This window comes from Epinephelus lanceolatus, chromosome 22 (genome assembly GCF_041903045.1).
Source record: "Epinephelus lanceolatus isolate andai-2023 chromosome 22, ASM4190304v1, whole genome shotgun sequence".
Classification (NCBI taxonomy): domain Eukaryota; kingdom Metazoa; phylum Chordata; class Actinopteri; order Perciformes; family Serranidae; genus Epinephelus; species Epinephelus lanceolatus.
The window spans coordinates 24,799,262-24,818,320 of NC_135755.1; the positions used below are offsets into that span (position 1 = coordinate 24,799,262).

Sequence of the window (19,059 nt, forward strand, 5' to 3'; positions counted from 1 at the left end):
TTTTTTTTTTACAATCATGTCATGTCTTCTAAACATCATGTAGGTGTACAATATGTTTTACAGTATTGTAATTACTACAGATCGACATTCTGAATTAAGAAATTTTTCTCCTCATTTTTAAAAAAGGCTGCGTTTTACAGTGCATAGCTGTAACAAATAAAGAACTTTATCCGATATGTACATAAAATAAAAATATTCCTTTTTATAGTATTTGTAAATACACGGCTACATTTCTCCTTAAAATGTAGACAACAATGTTACCTTGAGAAGTTTACCTCCAAGATACAGTTCCCTATACTCTTGTTTGTAATGTAACACTAGATCCAAACACCAGATTCTTTAAAAAGAAAAGAAAAAAAAATCAACAGCAAAAGAAAACAAATCTGGCTGAACAAGCTGCATGTTTTCACCCCCAAAGAATTGTGGGCATTGTAGTGCTTGGAGAAAAAAAACATGAAAGTTTTTTTTTTCTTCTTTCACTGATGGTTGTACAGCAGTAGAGTGCACCAAACCTGTGCACCAGGTTCTGAGGGTTCACTGGCTTTCCCAGAATGCAATGTCTCTTCCCAGCTCTTCAGCAGCTATGTTCATGTAAACTTTATTTTTGATATATTCATTTATATTGATATAGGTCTATAGACTTATTCATATATACTCTATGACATAGAGTGTAAAACTTCTGGTAGTCTCGTCGTCAAAGGAGCGAGAAACAACAGTGAGGTATCAGAAGTCCCTCTTTGTGACAGACAGCAGGTGCCACTGCACTGGTTACCTTCTCAGGCTGCGCTGGGCCTCCCTCAGCAAGCTGTCAAAATCCATGGAGTCATACTTGCTTTTTGTGGAGGCTGGATCGAAGTCGTCCGAATGGGAGTCTGAAAGCGGCAAATAGGCTTGTGGTCAGTGTCGAGCTGAGGCGGATTTCTTTAAAAATTCACTTAAAACAAGAGAAAACTTTATGGTCAAAGAATATTCTACCGCAACACCATTATTGCTAGCTCATGTCACACTCAGAATTAATCTAAAGGTTACTTTGCTGATGAGCTTAAGAGTTTTCAGATGCATATTCCTGAAAAACAAATTTGTTTTTTTCATACACTAGTCAATATTTAAATATGCTCAAAATGTGTCCAAAATAATCTTTTACAAATGTAATCATAATCATGAATAAACTAAACAAATTGCCATTATTGTTGCTGCTGGCTCTAGTATTACAGCATACTGTAGTTCTGCATGTGGTTTGGCCTTTTTGCTCCTGTCAGATTTGGTCACCACCAATGTTGACTCCATAGCAACAGCCTTGCAAAAGCGCATATTTAATTAAATAATGCCTCATATACACACTTTACATAAAATTTCAGAAACTTGCAATGCAAAAAATCATTTTCTTAATGTAAGTAATCATCTCAGGAAATTTCATGGTAGTATCTTTAAGTTAAAATGTTTACCCTATTCACCTGTAACCTATTTTTTTTGTCTAATAATGTATGAAAATTTTACAATGAGTTTTTTCTCTTACTCTTGAGTCAGAAATCTCCACATCAGTGGCATTTACACCCACCAAACCTTCCAGTTTTTATTCCTGTCAATATTCTGAAGTTTTATACAGAGGGTTTTTTCATACATCATTCATAGACTAAATTTTTACAACTTTTTTTCCCCTAAAAACATGGCAAAAATTGATTATTCAAGGGCTGTTGGGAGTATTTTCTGAATTATGGGGTGATAAAAAGAGACATCCAAAATCCACTTTGTAAAAACCATTGACTCTAATGAGTTGACATAATGAAACAAGAATTTTGAACCTGGATTTATCCAATGTGCAGATTTCTGTTCTTGAAATTCACACAAATTGGTTCAGATTTAATTAGATAATGCCTCTGCATAATCAAAAATAACATTTCAGAAAACTTATAATACAAAAAAAATGAATAAAAGTTCGACACCATTCACCTGTAGTGTCTCCCCTTAAGTGTGATATTGTCAAATTTTCACAAAATCATGAGTGGAAATTTGCTAAACTTGAAAAAAATAAAGGATAACGCTCAGCCTACTAGAGTCAGACTTAAAGGTAATGTTTTACGAGGGGTTATTTGCTGAGAGATTTCTTGGCTGGCCACACTGAATAGTTAGAAAATGTCTCAATCCGTAACTGCGTGTTTACATAGCAACCTGTGAACTACTACAAAAGAATTCAAATTGTGCGGGTGGAAAAAAAAAGTGCCTTATTTTACACCGAGGCAACAGATGTGAAAGCAAATCCTTCTGTCTGTTCATCTCTCACATGTCCTATTTTTCCTGATCAACCTGATAATACATAAAGAGTATCTTATCTCCGCCAACAGACAGCTTCACAAATGGGGCCCCAAAGGGCCCAGCAGCACACTCCAAGAGCTTTGAGAAATGGGAATGACCATGGCAGCCAGAAGACGCCAGTCGTGATCTAATGCAATGGCCGAGGGCTTGATTGTGTCACGCTGCGCACCTTGAGGGATGAAAAATACCCCGGTGCTCTACTTAAAACTAATGGACAGTGTCTCCGAACGCACAGAAAAGAAGCCTACCAGATTCAGAAGACGGGGAGAGGTTTGGATACCACACCATTATAAGATCCTCCCTTTCCTCTCAATCTCTTTATCCTGCGCTATCAGTATGGGACGACCGAAATAGCCTGTTCCTGACAAAGAGGCGGTCGAATGAAGGCCTTTCCATTTCAGCAGACTGATTAGTCAATCTTGGCATAATGTCTGTCCTCAAGGCTTTAGGATTAGCAACTGTTTCTCTGTGTGTCAATTTCTCATCATGTCCTCTCTTTAAAAGCTGATAGCTTCAAGCATGTGCTTTGAAAATGTATAGCAACCGCTTCATTTATTGAGGAAAGTGCTCTCTCTTTCTCTCTAGTGACCCATTGACCCTCTTGTAGCAGTGCATTATACATTCCTGACCTCCCGGTAAATAAATGTCAGCAGAGAAGCTGGCTGCAGATGCAAGAGTCAATACCTATCTGATGTGTCATCATCGAATGGAGGAGATTATCTTTTGTGGGTGCGCAACACTTGACTTAATGGGGCATCTCTCACTTCAGTCTCAATATGGCTGCTCAATTATCGCCACTGGTGTAATTGTGCAACTAACAGAAGAGAATCACTTTTTTTTTTCTCTCTGTGTCAAAAGCGGGCCATAATGCCAGAAAAAAAGCAGTGATTTCATTGATATTTTGCATTTTATTTAATCAAATGACACATCCATTTGAGTACAGATTTCTCTATCGGTCAATAGAGAAGCTCGCCCACACTCTATGGAATCACTTGGATGAATTCTGCTATCCTGCAGTCGGCCACGACCCCCTGACTCCCCACAAAGGCAGTAGGTGTGCATAAGTAGGTATGCACCCACAGTGGCCCCTCCCTCTATGTAAATGACCGGCCCCTACATGCCACATCAAGACTCTACCTCCTTTCAGCACCCCAACAGCTGGCAACAGATGGAAACTCACTCCAGAGGGAGGGAGGGGGGAGGTTGCTGGGACTTAACCTTGCTCCCACCTTCCTCTTCCTCACCTCATCTCTTTTCTTGTCTTTCTTCTGCCGCACCTTTTTCCACATAATTTCATCCATGCTCCTCCCTCCTCTCCTCTCTGCCATGCTCTTAAAGTGATTCCCACACACATGTATCCGACGGTAGATAACAACACATCTGTGCACATGCTTTTAAGTGCTATCTCTCCCCCTAATGTCTTACGTTTCATATCAACAAAGTAGCAACAAGCATCCTGCGTCCACATGAGTAATGGATTCCATCGTGTTTTTCTTAAGATACTACAGCTACAAGCAGGGAGGAAATGGAGCTCTATTCTTGGTGTGTTCACAGACTGACCTCTGAACTCTCTTCGCCCTTTTGAGCTATGAATGCCTGGTGGACACATTCAGAGCTGTTACAGAGACGGGTCTCTTTTGATCTGGAAGCAGTGCTTTTTTTTCCTGTCTTATTTCCCCCCTCTTTCCCCTTTTTTCATCCTCCCTATTTTCACTGACAGTCCTCCCAGCTACGCAAATATACTGCATGGCTGCAGGGGGCTGATGGAGAGAACAACAAAGCTGCACTTACCCAAGTCTGTGTAATGTGATTTGCAGAACTGCTTTTGTCCGCCAAAGCACAGCTCGAACTGAGGCTCGTTTGACCTGCGTAAGGTGTGTCCGTTCTCAAGGGCGGCAAAGGCGTCACAAGTGTAGCGGTACGTGATGAAGCCAAAATTGTCCCTGGTCAAGAATAGAAAACGATACATCAGAGTGGTGCTGTGGGGCGACAATAACTGAACAAGGGGGGGGGGCCTTGTCTTAGATGACGATCACGCTATTTATATGCAAAAGAGAATCAATAAAAGTGTATCTTTGGGGCTCCATAGGCGAAGAACTAGATGGCTCAGGAGACGCTTTGAGACTGCACAAGCTCTGTCTTTGTCTTACACTTGCCTTTGCTGAGCAGCTGCAGCAGCAGATTTTGTGCATTACATGACATCAAAAGGTTAGGAATGGTCAAATAAATGTTCCCAATTCCCCTACCTACTATATAGATGCACACACACATGCACAGAAAGTCCTGGGGCCTTACCCATCGTCCCTCAGGTTCACTGCACATTCTTCAATTTCGCCAAAGACTTCAAAGCGGCGCTTCAACTCTGTCCGGGTGCAGTCGGACCTCAGTCGCCCCACGTACACCACCCGTCTCTCCTCCTGCTCGTTAAGAGTAAAGACAGAGGGGAGGAAGGAGATTAAAAGGGGAGTCTGTTTTCCTTTTCCCCTCTCTTTCTTCACCGAGCTCTAATGAATTGGTCTTGATCACTCCTGTGGATACTGCAGCTGACTTTCGCCCCCCGTTTTTTTGTCCCTCTCCACTGTCTGTCTGTTGTGTTTCTCTGTGATTGCTTCAGCCTGCTTCCTGTTATCTGATAGAGTTGCAGTTTGGAAGCGCCGTCAGTCTGCCTTGGCACTACAATTCCTCTTTCTTTCTGCAACTCATCAACTGGAGGCAGAGTGATTTTTATCAAATGATGCCATGTCTCAAGTTTGGGGGCTGCTTCTTCTTTTTTTGTGAGGGCTAAAAATAAAGCGGGGGGGGGGGGGGGGGGGGGGGGGGTGACTCAGCCATAGATCAAAAAAGTCTGTTTCCCTTCCGACTTCAAACTCACAATGCACAGCGAACTAGGCACGGTCAGTTAATACTGTACGGGTATTCACATCCAAGAGCGAGGGAGCATTAAGAGCAGCGGTGGTGAGCCACAGGGCAAAAAACCACAGATTTCCTTCAACCTCAGAGGACACGGGGGTCATAGCAGAATAATTTAGGAACAAACGGCACCAGGCTGCAATTATGGCTTTTGAGTAGTTTAATTGCATCTGCTAATCATATAATGCAGCACAAGCCTGGGGCTATAGTGTATCACTTGTATTATTTATTTATTCATTCATTTACTTGCCATTACCAGGGCAAGTCCACTGAGGCCCGTTGAAATTTTGAATGCTGTCTTGAGGGTAGCAGTAACATACATGTAAATCAGTTGCCTGGTGCTAAACTCGAAGTTCACCTTTGCCCTGTTAGACCTCTATAGAGTAGCCGAGAAAGATACAAATTAACTACAGATGACTGTTTATATGCTTTTTTTCCACCGTCTCTCTTTAATGCTTACATACTGTTTGAGACAAAAAAAGTATTTGCTGAATTAGGGGTTTAGTTGCTGACAACTGATAAATAGGCGGTCTTCTCTTGATGGCACCCTGAGGGCTGCCTGTGTGTGTGGGTGTGTAAGTGAGTGAGTGAGTGAGAGAATGAGGCAAAAAACAGAGCCGGAGAGAGACAGACAGACAGACAGACAGAAGGAGATGCTTTCACACCCCTGGCCTCCCAAACCTTGTTTGACAGCTTGAGCTTCGCTGCTCGTAATTGTTTGTCTTTCCATCTCTGAAAATGTATGCATGCCAAGCCACGTTTGCATTACTGCATCATTTAATGTGTGCTTTATCAACGGGTGGTGGTGGCGTTACCCCGCTGGAAACCTGAGTAATTTCACACTGAGACATGGAGAGCGGAGATACGGGAGAAATGTGATATTCACTGCATCGGGGCTGAATTTTGAAACAGATACAGAAAAGGGAAAAAGAGCTCAAGAGAATCAGTGGCCGTTTCTTTTCGTCCTTTCCTTCGTCTTGCTCTCCTAGTTTCTGTTTTGCACTATTTTAACATTTTACCCCTGTGGTGTGATTAATAAGAGTCGACAGTGTTTCCAGACGACGGAGACGTTAAAAATACACAACCCGGAGATAAAAAGGAAGGGCCTGTCGCCTGAATCATTCAGGAACTCACTTTGTATGTGCTCTTTCAGTAGGGAGACACTGTGGTACTGGGCTGGAGGGCTGTCTCATCCTAAGCAATGTGTGTGTCTGTGGGAGGTTTCCACATGTGCCAAAGCAGTGATTGCATGCGGTCTTTTATCAGTGTCGGCAGGAGTTACGTAAAGTTGAACACAGGAAGAAGAAAAAAAAAAGGTGACGGAGGAAATTAGATGGTGTCACTCGACTCACTATTGCTTTTTGCCTTTGCCTCTCTCTCTGCTCGGCCCTTTCGAACTCCCGCTTCTCGTAGTCCCGGCGGTACTCCTCCCTCTTCAGCCTCTCATGCTGGTACTCCTCGTAGCTGTCATACCTGCGGAGGAAAGGATACGTGTGACATCACCGTCCTCACTCGTCCTCTACTGTAAATCCACCCTTCCTGTCGATGCCTGCTAAAAACAATTGCGAGTATTCACCAAGGAGTAGTCCCCTATTTTCTGATGGTTGAGAAGGGGCTTGCAAAGGAGAAGGAAATGGACATGTTAATAAGATGTCTCTTTGCCATCGCTATGATTACGGAGCCCGCAGGATAGGCCCGCGGGAATGCCGGCGAGCAGCGCGGTCGGGGAGCCAGGCAGCTGCAACTGTCAGCACAACTTCACATGTCATTACTTTCTGCTTAGTTAGGGCTTCATCAAGAAGGAAAGTGCAACTTTCTCCCCCACCCCAGACTAGCGCAAGACGTGTCCGTTAAGTTTTCGACTGATGAGCGACTCTCGGGCTTGTCGGGTGTCATTAGGCCCGTGGGTGCCAAATCAGCTCGGAGCGCTGAGATGGTGTCAGTCTCCCTCCCTCTCTCCCTCCCTCTCCCTTCCTGCGCTGTGACAGTCCTTCTCTGCATATGAAACGGTCCCCTCTGCAGTGGCTCATGGAAAACTACAGAGGCACTGAGTTGAATGAGCGTCATTATAGCTGCGAGCGTCAAACTCATGAGTGAAGTATGAATGTCTATCAGTATGATTTGGGATTCTTCTGTCACTCGTCCAATAAAACATGATCAATTAAACATATTTGCCCTGAATGTTTGTGACGGGCCCCTGTGTGGATGGGACTGACTGCGAAAAAGCTTCCGTCTCACTGTGAAAAGGGAATCACAAAGAAATCAAACTGAGTGGTGACAGGGAGAAGTTACTTTCGCTGCTGTTACACCGACTGTTATTCAGCCATGAATTTTGCCAGACAGTTTCAAAGCATAAACATTTGTCCAAAACCTGAAAAAGGCAACAAACAATGGTCCATAAAACATGTAAGCCTAGAGGTAAAATAATGCATTTAAAATAATCACCTTGGCCTGCGGCTGAGAGGAGATCGAGACTGAGTGTGGGGGCTCTTGTGAGTCCTGGAACGAAAGGTGCTTGAATCTGTGTTGTGACGAGACCTGCGGGGGAAACAGAAAGTCTTAAACACGAAGATTTTATTTTAGCAGCACCTAGGAATACTGTTCATCTCACACGTTAGAAATAAAAAGTTTAAATAAATCATACGACATACTGATGACTCCTGCAAACTTGTGACACCTTGGTTAATTTGTTCTTGGCTTTGGGAACCAAATTAACCTCTTTGATATTCACAAGACCCGTTTAGATGTTAGAAACTGGGTTAATTCCAGATAAACGCATCCTGTACTCTCCTAATCTCACCCATGGCCACGGAAAGTGTGCATGATTTTCTGCAGAACTTTTATACACACCTGAGCTGGCATATACATGCACCTGCTATCTATGTTGTATGAGGAAATGGTCAATACTGTCGGCCCTGGTGAGCTGACTGTAGAGCTTGTACCGCTGCACTCCTTAAGCTTCTGATGCTTAATTATTGAAGCGCTGCTGAAGAAGGAAGAGCTGAATGATGGAGGGAGAGAAGTTTTGGAAGCTCAGTGAAGCAAAAGAGAGACCGAGGATCTGATGCTGCGAAAGTTGAAACAGAGAGGAGGGATTTTGAGAATTATTTTGCTGAAATTCTATTTATCTCTTCCTTGCACGAAAATATAACAAGCTTCTTGTTCTGTTGCTTTCGCGACTTGCAATCCCTACACGGTATTTTCAGAAAGCTTGTCAGTGTCAGTTTCTGATCGGACGCCTTGAGACTATTACTGTATAATTTGTGAGCGAGCTGGTGTTGAGCACAAGAACAAGGGCCCGAGCAGAGTGAAGTGATTCTATTGGCTCTCTGGAGTAAACTGACCTTTAAGTAATCAGGCAAACAAACTGAGTCACCGCAGTGGAGTCCAACACTGTGAGGCACTCAATGAACTACTACTGACAAACTTAATTTACTCACATCCTTCTCGGTAACTACGGTCTGCCTCTGTTCTTCTACCAGAAAAACAGACACAGAAACCCCCTCAGCTCTGATCAAAGGGAAGCATGGGAAATGTAGTTCTCACACAGAGGTATGATGATAGGAGTCTCTTTTGAGAGGGGTTTTGAGACTACATTCCCACAGCCTGGATTTGGCTTTCATCTCTGGGGATGTAAAAGAGGAGGGTTTGCCACTCAGTAAAAACAACAGCTGCCGCTTAAAACAATAGCCCCGGCATCAAACAAAAAAAGAGGAGCATGCGAGGGAGAGAGAGTGAGGAGGGGGGCGAGTGTTAGGAAGACACTCAAATAAAACTCCCTGCCTAGAGATTAAAACTCAGACTTTTCAAAAGTCCAGTGCCTCTGGCACGTTTCATGTTCAGGGTTTTTTCCTGTTTTTGTTCGTTGTGTGTCGTTTTAAGGGAGATCGCACCATTCAAACACTCGTTTTTCCCCATTGTCACTTCAGAGACATTGAAGTGCCACCTGGTTTAAAAGGCAGAATTTGGTTTGTGTAACAACTGCAGACAATTTGGTTAGACTCCATTCCGCCTCGCTCTCACCTGTTAAATCTCTTTGTGCAACACTTGCCAAATCTATCCTGCACTTAGTCCAGGCAAGACAAAGACTAGCAGGAGGTCAAGAACCCATGCTGAGAGTCTCCAGGGTCTATCCTGTCTGACACCAGCTCTGACGACTGATCAGGCCTGTTTTACACTCCTAAGCTAGATCCCCTGCCAGCTCCGAGCCCTGTATAAACTGCATGGGAGGGGAGCAGCCAAGGCTCAGCCAACACAAGCAGGAGGTGTGTGTTTTTGTGTGTGTGTGTGTGTGTGTGGGTGGGAGAAAAGACTTACCAGGACGAGGGGCGTCTGTCAGGTGAGCTGGAGAGGGAGCGCCTCCGGTAGTGCGAGGAGGAGCTGCGGGAGCCGGAGTAGGAGCGAGAACGGGAGCGGGATCCGCTGCTGGTCCAGCAGAAAGGCCTGCTGGGCGAGAGGAGGAGGGAGGAAGGTGGGGAGACGGAGCCTCGTGAAGGGGAGCAGCTGGATGGTGGGGAACAGGAGGGAGAGCAGGGGGGGCAGTCAAAGAGTAGTTCCAGAGGGGTGCCCTCCCACGGATAGAGGAAGCGACTCTCACGGCCCTCACCCAGCTCAAGCTCATCCTGGAAGGGCAGGAACCCTGGGTGCAGGTAGCTGGAGCCAGCCAGCCTCTGGGGGTAGTAGCCATTCTCTCCCTCCTCAAGGGACTTTGGGGCTGCAGCCTTACTTGGTTTGCTGCCTGGTTCTCTCTCCTGGCCACCCTGGTTATAAAGAGCGTGTAAGGGGTGGCCAAAGTGCTTGTTGAGTTCTGCTCTGATTTCCTGGTCACACAGGAGCTTCCGGCTGATGGCAGAAGAGTGTTGTTGGTCCCAGTCAGTGTTGGCCTCTTGTGAGGGGATCTGGGTGGTTTGTGTAAGGGTCTGCTTCCCTAACTCCTGGACCCGGGCTGCTTCTCCATTCACAGAGGCAACATTTTGCTGCTTAGCCAAAGGACCAGATGAAGCTGATGATGGAGAACAAGAAGATGAAGATGAAGAGGATGGTGGCATGGCTGAGTCCTTACATTCGACATGCCTGTCCTCCGCTTTGCCTGCAGTAGGCATGGGAGCAGCGGTGGCACCTGAGGTGGCTGTCATTTCCGCTGCTGTAGTCATGGTAACAGTGGCTGTGCTGCCGTCCTTCTTAGCTCTAGCTTGGCAATAGTCATGGTCACTGTAGCCGCGGGGCGCCGCCCGCTTATTGTTGCTAGTGCTGGGATGCTCCTCAAGGCCGCCCCCGACAGTGTGTTGGGTGACGGAGTAAGGTAGCGTGGTGGACGCTTTGCTCAGCTGGGCATAAAGCTCAGTCTGTTCGGGACCCTTCCTGGTGGGGCCCCCGCCTGAGGCACCTGGGGCCGGGGCCAGAGCGCCGGGGCCCAATTCGCTCAGCCTGGCTCTTTTGCATGCCAAGGCCGATGAGGAACATGAAGACAACTTGGTTTTGAGCGATGCTTTGAAAGGATTCTCTTGACTGGCTTTGTGTGGGGGCGTGGTAGGTGGTGTCAGACCTGCAGGGGGAGGGAAAGACAGAGGTTGGTGGAGAGGTGGGGGGCAATGAAATGAAAATGGAATCATAATGCAAGTACCCCCCTCTCCCTCCTTCTCTCTCTCATCTATAAACTCCCAGGTCAGTTTATGGACAGTGGACACAGATACATGCCTGATTAAAATATTCACTTTCACTTGGCCTAATCCTGATCTCTATTTTATTGCAATCTTGACAGATTAATGTAATGCTTGGTGTAACTTAATACGGTGGTGCTGTAATACGGATGACTTGCCATCCCCTTCCTCTCTGACCTTGGAAAGATCCCTTTTCATGGAAAAAAAAAAAACAAAACACAACACAAAACCCTGCAGAGGACAAACGTAATGCAGCCGATGAAAAAAAAATTAAAGTACATGTATCATATCTCTGCCTGCCGCACATAAATGTCTCCACTGGACAGCGGCCAATTCATCTGAATAAAAACCAAAGACCTTTTTTATCGGTCTGAAAGAACAATTACTGACATGACGCTGTGCATGTTTCAAGATTATCCAGCACTGTCTCCTTTTTCTGTGAAACAAAGTAGGAAGAAATGTTAGCATGCCTGGTGATGTTGCCATGCTATGTCATGGAAGCAAAGGAAGAACTGGCGAATGGGATGTCATTCTTCTCAGATGGCATGTCCCTACTGCTTGCCCCCCCATCTTTCCCCAGCCTCCTACAGATTTACAACCAGACAGATGGCAGTTATATGGGAAGTCCTGAGATGAGCCCACTTTATAGCATTGTTAATGCACTCACACAAACAGCCGCCACCATTACTCTCTCCCTCTCTTCCCTCTCCTCCTTTAGTCTTGTATTCTCGCCTTTTTCCTCTCTTCCTGTCTGCCATCTTCCCTGGATCAATCTCTATTTCACCCTTTCCGTCTCTCGGCATCCTATCCTGTTTCTGTCTCACGCAGAACAAATGTGCCCACACACACACGCGCGCGCTCGTCACTAACAGTCTCTCACTGGAGTCAAGCACTTTGAAACACCTACGCTCTCCCCTCTTCTTTGCCTTTCTTATAATGCACATCATTCTTCCCTTGCTGGTGAATTGCACCAAATGACAGCTATTAGTATCAAATCCAGTGTTAGAGTATGCATGGCGGAGACAGCTTGGCAAAGAGGGTGCGGGAGCCCGATACATAAATATGCAAGTTTCTGAAACCACTTGCTGTGTTTGGAATGCCTGATCCAACGGCTTATCATCCTACTTATTATCTGGATGTGTCTGTAAGTAGGACTGCAAGCCCCCACTCCCCTCTTTTTCCCTGCTTGTCTCCCCTCTTCTCTCAGCTCTGATAATGATATAGGCATATAGATATATATACATTACGCCAATGAAATGAGCTATGAAAAGGAGAAGGCAGAGAGGGAGGTGGGGGGCTACACAATGCCTGAGGAACTTCTGTTTCGCCAATGAAGCGCCATCTGTCCAAAACAATGTGCGCGTGGGGTCATAAACTAGGAGCCATTAGCAACGGGGGTGAAATAAATCAGAATTAGATAAATATGTGCCTCTCAGTCAAACTTGCTAGTGATGGATGAGCCGCAGACACAAACACCAATCATATAGCCACCGGAGAGAAAACGGTGAGGCAAGTGAACAAGACAGAAAGAAAGAGGAGGGGCTTGTAATCTTTTTTTCCTGTCCGGCTGTAAATTGCAAGGAGACCTCGGAGCGAATAAAAACTCCACGCTTAAAGAGTTGATCCGGCGGTAAGCCATGCAAACAGCAACACACAGACCACCCCGGTGTCATGAGATACAGTAATTAAAGACAACAAGGCAGTGTAGGGTAAATCTATTAGCTTGGCAGAGATTAGGCCACAACAGTCAGATCCCAGGGGGCTTACTGCCTGTTGTAGCCTTTACTGTACCTATCTGAGAGGTGTCAAGACAACATGCTGCCAACAGTCCAAAAGTTGATTTTGTTTAGTATTAAACATTTGGCTCAGAACACGATGTACGGGTCCAACTGATAATTAAAATTATCTTTCTATGAAAGAGTAACCACTACTACTACTACAACTCATCATAAAGGCATAAAATAATTAACTGGCAGCAATTCATGGAAAGTTCCATCAGTGAGTTGTCGACCTGCCTTGAAGGTGGACGTTTTGAGTGTAAATCTGCAAAGGACGTGTAACTCCGGACCTCAAAGCTCTCGCCTCCGCTTACCGGGATCTGTATCCATCTGTCTCATGCAGCACGAGACTCAAAAGCCAATCCCTAAGTAGGAAAGGGGCTCAGTATCCTGGAGCTTTCTGGACTAATGACTTTTCCTGCTAATATTCAATTCTAAATTTGCTTAGGATAGTAAAGTCAGGTGAAGGGCTTTATTTGACCGTGCTTGTAAAATGGACGCAGTGGAACAAAACGGACGCCCAGACTTGGCCACAGGTCAATAAACTCACCCACGTGCAGTAAAACAGGAAGAAATATTAACCGTGCTTGATTGCCCCAGAGCTTAAGCAGCTTGGCTCTTTCCCTTCTTTAGGTCTCAACAGGCGTCCCCTTTGACCCCGAAAGCTTATCTACACAAAAGGGTTAAACGGCACTTTGACCAAGGTCAGAGGGACAGAGGGAGATCTCTTGGGGTCTGATGTGTCACAAATTTTTATCCCCCACAAGAGCTAAGTAGAGGGTGCAGGGGGCAGACATGAGGTATGTATTACCTGCTGGTAAATGAATACCCTAAAGGGCAAGCGCAACATCACACAGAATGAGGGGCTAAAGGGCAGCCATTTTGTTTTTATTGACCTTAGATGATTAATCTGAGAGAGAAAGGGGGTAATTACTGATTGGGTTTGCAAAGAGAGAGGTATAACCCCCAGTGTTCACTGGCATTCTCTTCAATATTTGTTTTGTAATTACCTTTTGCCTATATCTTGTTCTGATGGAGTTAATTATAACTCAATAACACAAAAGGATGATGTCAATAATGATGCTGGAAAAAACCATCGCGCCGACTCCATTTACAAAACAGCATTCTTTGCATACGAGTCTTAACATTAGAAAGTGACTCCCCAGTCAGCTGATCTAATTGCCTGTATGTCTAGGGACCTAAGGAAAGGACGGCACAGATCGTACAGGCGAAAGTGAATTACACCGCAAAACCAATTAAAACAATAACACTGCCATTTCAATTTTCCTATGATGTGTAGGCTAAGTAAGCTGTCAGTCAGAGAGCATTAGGATCTGATTGAGGAAGAGGAAAAGCATATTAACTCTTCAGTAACGAGGGGGAGGGGAGGTGGTGTGGGATGGGAGGGGTTTTGCTAATAAACCCTGAAAAGATTGGAAAGCCTAATCAATACTCAGGCACATAAAGATGTTCTCCTATGCCTTCACCTTGAACTCTGAACTGGGATGGAACTATCAAGATGTTGGAAAAGCCGGCGTTAACCCATTACTAGCCACAACAGGGAAGTGAGAATCTCCACTTTATTTTAAATCATTAATAATATGTGCAGATGGTAAGTGTGCTTACCTGGGGTTCCAGCAATCTCCACACTTAATGTGCGTTCAATGGTTTTGTTCTCAAACGGTGATCCCTTGTGGTCACTGGAAGACAAAAAAAAGGGCGACTTTTTTACTCCTCAGGTGAACGTGAGAGAGGCTTTTGTGATCTAAGAAATGGAAATGAGTCACAAAAATGCCTCAACTTGGATTCTAGTCTGTTATCTTTGGCTCTCTTTGTATTTTTCTCTGTGGTTTGTTGTTGCGTCTTTGCCTAGAATAATGTGGAAAAACTTCTCACACTTACTTTGGAGACTCTGGGGTCAAAGGAAGTGGCAAGGTGGTTGGTTTGGCTGCAGAACACAAAGGAGCATGGGTAATTATTGACCTAGGTATAACACTCATTGGCAGAAGAGAACAGGTCCACATTCTGCAACAATTAATCTCAAATTGGCTCATTAAATGCAATTATTACTACGAAAAAAAAACAAAACACTCATACCTGGTTAGAAAGCCTTTCTATGGACACTAGTATAAAAACCATATATTTTTAGATTGACCCCGTTTTTACAATTAATTGTCTTAAAGATAGACTGTCCACTCTGTGAGGCAGGATGAAGTGATGGTACGGATTTCACAGGTGTCTAGACACAGACATACCCCGCTCAAGACAACAAACAGATCGAAAATGGAATAAGGACATAAAGAGACGATGCCACAAACAAGACACATGACAGTGGGTGAGCCCCTCTCTGGACAAAAATAAAGTCATAATCGCATGCACCAACAGCAGAGGAGGGGAAAAAAAGAAGGAAGAAAGGAGAGTCAAGGAAGCTTGTGCAGTTGCCCGAGGCTCTGGCCGACCTGTGCTCCAGCTAAGGGAACGTGGCTTTAGTACAGTAGCATGACGCTAAAGAGCAGCACCCGGGCTCTGAGTCTAAATGTACATATTCAGCACACTCAGCTCAATCAGCCAAAGATGGTTCAAGGGTCGACTTTATGAATACAAGACGTACAGTAGCAAGACAAGGCTCGCCCCTTTTCCCACCCCCTCCTTTTAAAAAACAAAAAAATCTCACTCTATTTAAATTTAAAAGAATGCCTCCGGGACTAGCAAAAAGCATTGGCTAGCAGGCGGTTTGTTGTCATTGTTTATGCCCTCAGAATGACTGTTAGATTCGAATTAGAATAGGGGTTAGTTGTGAAGTCAAACTGGGAAGTGGTTAGAGCAGGAGAGGGAGAAGAGAGAGAGCAGAGATAAGGCCAGTGGGGGGGATGCAGTCATGATTACCTAACAACGGGAGGCCCTGGTCGTCGGGGTGCTCGCTGAGTGCCTGCCTGTGTGGGTGCCCTTGCCCTTGTATGATGCAGGGAGGGGCGGGCTCTGCAATTCTAGTATCTGGGAAGAGTGGGCCCTGTGAGAGCACCGCTGTGGGGCTGCCCGTGACATGGTCATCATCATCATCATCATCATCAACACCATCATCATCATCATCATCATGGTCAACATCCTCCCCATAGACCCCCTGGTTTAGCCACCCAAGGTCTAGTCCAAAGCCCATGTCTAGCCCTGAGTCTGGCTGGTTAACCCAGCTCTCTAGGTCTAACGCGAGAGGTGACAACAGGGACCCTGCGTCAGGCTCTTCAAGCTGACTTGCTCCCTGGATTCTACAATCAGTGGTCCCTCCCAACTCTTCCTCCTCCACCTTTGAGGGAGCCTGTGCTGGGCTCTCAGACCTCCTACCTGCTGATTTGCTCTGAGTGCTGGGTAAGGGGGTGATCTTAGGTGGGAGTAGATGGGCTCGATACTGAGCGGGCCTCTGTTTGGAGGTGAGCAGCTGGCTAAGTAAGGGGTGCCCCGGCTTCTCATCTCTTTTCCTAATAGTCACTGTGATGTGCCTATGTGGTGCATGGCCGGCACCACTACTGTTTCTACGGCCTTGCCTGCCAAAGCCCTCACTAGCCTGAGTGGCGCCCGCAGCCTCTCGGCAATGCTCACAGCTGTGACTCACCTCTCGGGGAGGGAGGGAATAAGAATGCATATACCTAATAAACCTAGCGGCGGCCAGGCGGCCCACATCGCCTGGCGGCCTTCCTTCTTCACTGGGCGGCCCGTGCTCCAGTTTGGGGCAGGCATGGCCGCAGGTGGAGGTTCTGTGGCCGACAGGGATAGAAGCACCCTCCGACTCCTCAACCCCGTCATCGTGAGTGCAACGCTGCCACTTCCCAGCCCCAACACCAGCCACACTACACTCGCCTGCAGCCCGGCTCTCACCTCGCTGGTGATGCTGCTGCGGCGGCTGCTGCTGCTGCTGCTGATGTTGTTGTTGTTGTTGTTGAGATGGCACAGATGACTTCTTCTTGGAGGTGGTGGAAGAAGAGGAAGAGGAGGTGGAGGAGAGGGAGGAGAACGAGGAGGTGGATGACGAGGATGGCGAAGAGGAAGAGGAGGAGGCACCAAGACCCAGGCCACTCTTGTCCCTGCTACTGGCACCCCCCCAGGTGCTCTTGGCTTCACTGGCTTTGGTGTGGAGCAGGATGTCATCGGTGGCTGTTAGGTATTTCAGCAGCTCTGTGCAAGGTCGCCTCACCGGGCGGTTCTGTTGGCTGGAGCCCCCTCTTGCTTTGCCATTCCAGGGGCTCGCCGTCTGTGCAACACAATAAGACAGAGAGAGAGAGAGAGAGAGAGGGAAAGTAAATTTGTTTGCTTAAATAAAAAGTTTTGCTCACTCTTGTTAGTACAGTGCAGTTGATCCAGTTGTGAGAAATGTTAAGTGCTTTATTTGGCACAAAAATAAAAGTTGAGATGGAGCCAGAGAGAGGGACTCAGACAGCCTGAGAGCAGTGGTTGCCCAACTGTCTGGGAGGCGATGTTGGGAGTGCGGTCCGCCCATCATCTTAATTGTGTGGCCCTGCGAGCACCACCGCGCCACTCTGTACGCGCACCATGTCCTCCGGGAGTCCTCATTCGCTGTGCTCCAGAAATGGATGACTCAAAGGCACAGTATGAAAATAGACCATGTGAGGAAGGTTGACGCACTGCATGTGCAAACATAGTATGGGCAACACACACTAATCTATGTCTGTGTTGTGTTTACCACACAATCTGATCACATACAAGTGCTTTTTACATTTAGAGGATTTCAAACACTAGGGAGAGCATAAAACAAGTAGACATTTTTTTCCCCAAACAAGAGCAAATGATCAAATGCTGTAAGCTGTAGATGACACGGAACATACAATATGTCACGTTCTGACTTGAAATGCAAACAGATTACTGAAATCACATACTTTATTTATTCACATTCGTAAACCTATGATAGTTACACTGACTAAAATTAATCTTAATCAACTCCGCCCCGTTAGAAAAAAATCCTTTTGAGAGCCGTCTAATGAGAACATCAAGTCTGATATTTTGATCTTGTCGTCTCAAGGCATCAATCTCTCCCGCAAGAGTGCCTGTCGCTGTTTTTTTTTTCTCCTTTTTTTCAACAGGCACCATACCAAGGCGGATAAGTGGTGGAGCTAATGAGACAACGGTGCCGATGCCTCGCCTGGAAAGCCCAACAGCAATCAGCCTGTTTTCATTACGAGATGGCCCCCTGGGATGGCAGACTAGAGCAGTAGTCTAACATCTTCTAAAGGCGGCCACCAAAACAAGAAAGTGTGAGAGGGAGAGAGAAAAAGAGCAAGAAACCAGACAGAGCAAGAACAGAGTGAGAGAGATAAACAAACACTAACAGAAAATGTGTGTACAGGAGTGAAATAGCAGCAAGGCAGTGCGCGTATTTGTGTGTGAGTGTGTTTGTGTGTGTCCCTACCTTGACGACGGCAGGTGGTGGTCTGATCCGGTGGTTGCTGCTGGCTGCATGGTTCTGTGCCTTGCCACCTGTGTATTGATTATAGCTGAGCTGGGAGTTTGCGGGTGCCAGAAGGAGCTTCATCAGCTGCGAATGGACCCAAACAGAACAAGAGAAAGTGGTGAAGGAGGGGGAATTGAGCGTGGGTTGTGCAAATTACCATTTTCTTTCAATTAGACAGCCTTGTGCTTTGTAAGTGTACAAACAAAAGAGACCAATACTGCAGTTAGAAAAGATAAAAATCACTGACATATTTAAAAGATGAGAGATTTTTTAAGCAGTTTCTAGCATGTGGCAGAGCAAGTCAAGTTTTTTTTCCTCCCTGTGCAGGTGTTTTTGTGTACACAAAGCCATGCTTCTCTAATGTGATTGAATAAACACACTCAGGCATGTGGCTAAAGGTCATTTGGAAGGGACCGGCATGAAATAAAATGGACTATAACTGAACATAACATAACATTTTAGGTCAGAGCCTTAAAGTTAGAGAAAAGCCCAGATGGTATGGTTATGTGTGAAAATAAGAGCGCAAAGGTAAGCTGACTTCTCATCTGGAGACCTGACTTTGTGCCAAAAAAGATGGCTTGGGCACGGGAGGATTAGTCGAGACCCACTGAGAGTAGACGAGATGAGATGGATTTCTCCCCCCCCCCCTTACTTTCATTATGTGCCGGCTTGATTTCAGGGCCTGTGGCACTGTGTCAACCAAAGTTGGCCCCACCACAGTGTTCATATCATTGAATTGGCACCACAATAGCACTGTTATGTAATTAGCACTGAGCAGCAAACACACTGATCCATTCCATTTACTTCCTCCCCGCATCTGCATCTGTGCACGCTCTCACTGCACATACAGTGACTACACTGTGGCAAATGTGGCAAAGTGTGAAGTGGGCGTTGCCAAATACAGAAGTCTAGCAGACAAATGGCCACTTTTGCTGCCCAG

General features: G+C 45.8%; 1 protein-coding gene across 13 annotated transcripts in view; it reads right to left on the reverse strand.

Annotated features, from left to right (window-relative positions):
• Nucleotides 1-597: 597 nt before the first annotated feature.
• ppargc1a (peroxisome proliferator-activated receptor gamma, coactivator 1 alpha) overlaps nt 598-19,059 on the reverse strand; it is a 307,965-nt gene continuing 289,503 nt past the window's right edge. For 5 of the 13 annotated variants that reach the window (XM_033652035.2, XM_033652034.2, XM_033652038.2 and 2 more), the window contains exons 4-13: nt 18,078-18,203; nt 15,548-16,904; nt 14,564-14,609; nt 14,288-14,361; nt 9,541-10,768; nt 7,669-7,761; nt 6,576-6,696; nt 4,609-4,730; nt 4,105-4,256; nt 598-872 (exon numbers count right to left, since the gene is read on the reverse strand). In XM_033652035.2, coding sequence (XP_033507926.2) covers nt 769-872; nt 4,105-4,256; nt 4,609-4,730; nt 6,576-6,696; nt 7,669-7,761; nt 9,541-10,768; nt 14,288-14,361; nt 14,564-14,609; nt 15,548-16,904; nt 18,078-18,203 — 3,423 coding nt within the window. In that variant the 3' untranslated portion in view covers nt 598-768. The remainder of the gene's footprint in view (nt 873-4,104; nt 4,257-4,608; nt 4,731-6,575; nt 6,697-7,668; nt 7,762-9,540; nt 10,769-14,287; nt 14,362-14,563; nt 14,610-15,547; nt 16,905-18,077; nt 18,204-19,059) is intronic. The other 8 variants (XM_033652043.2, XM_033652042.2, XM_033652046.2 and 5 more) reach the window with 2 other exon arrangements.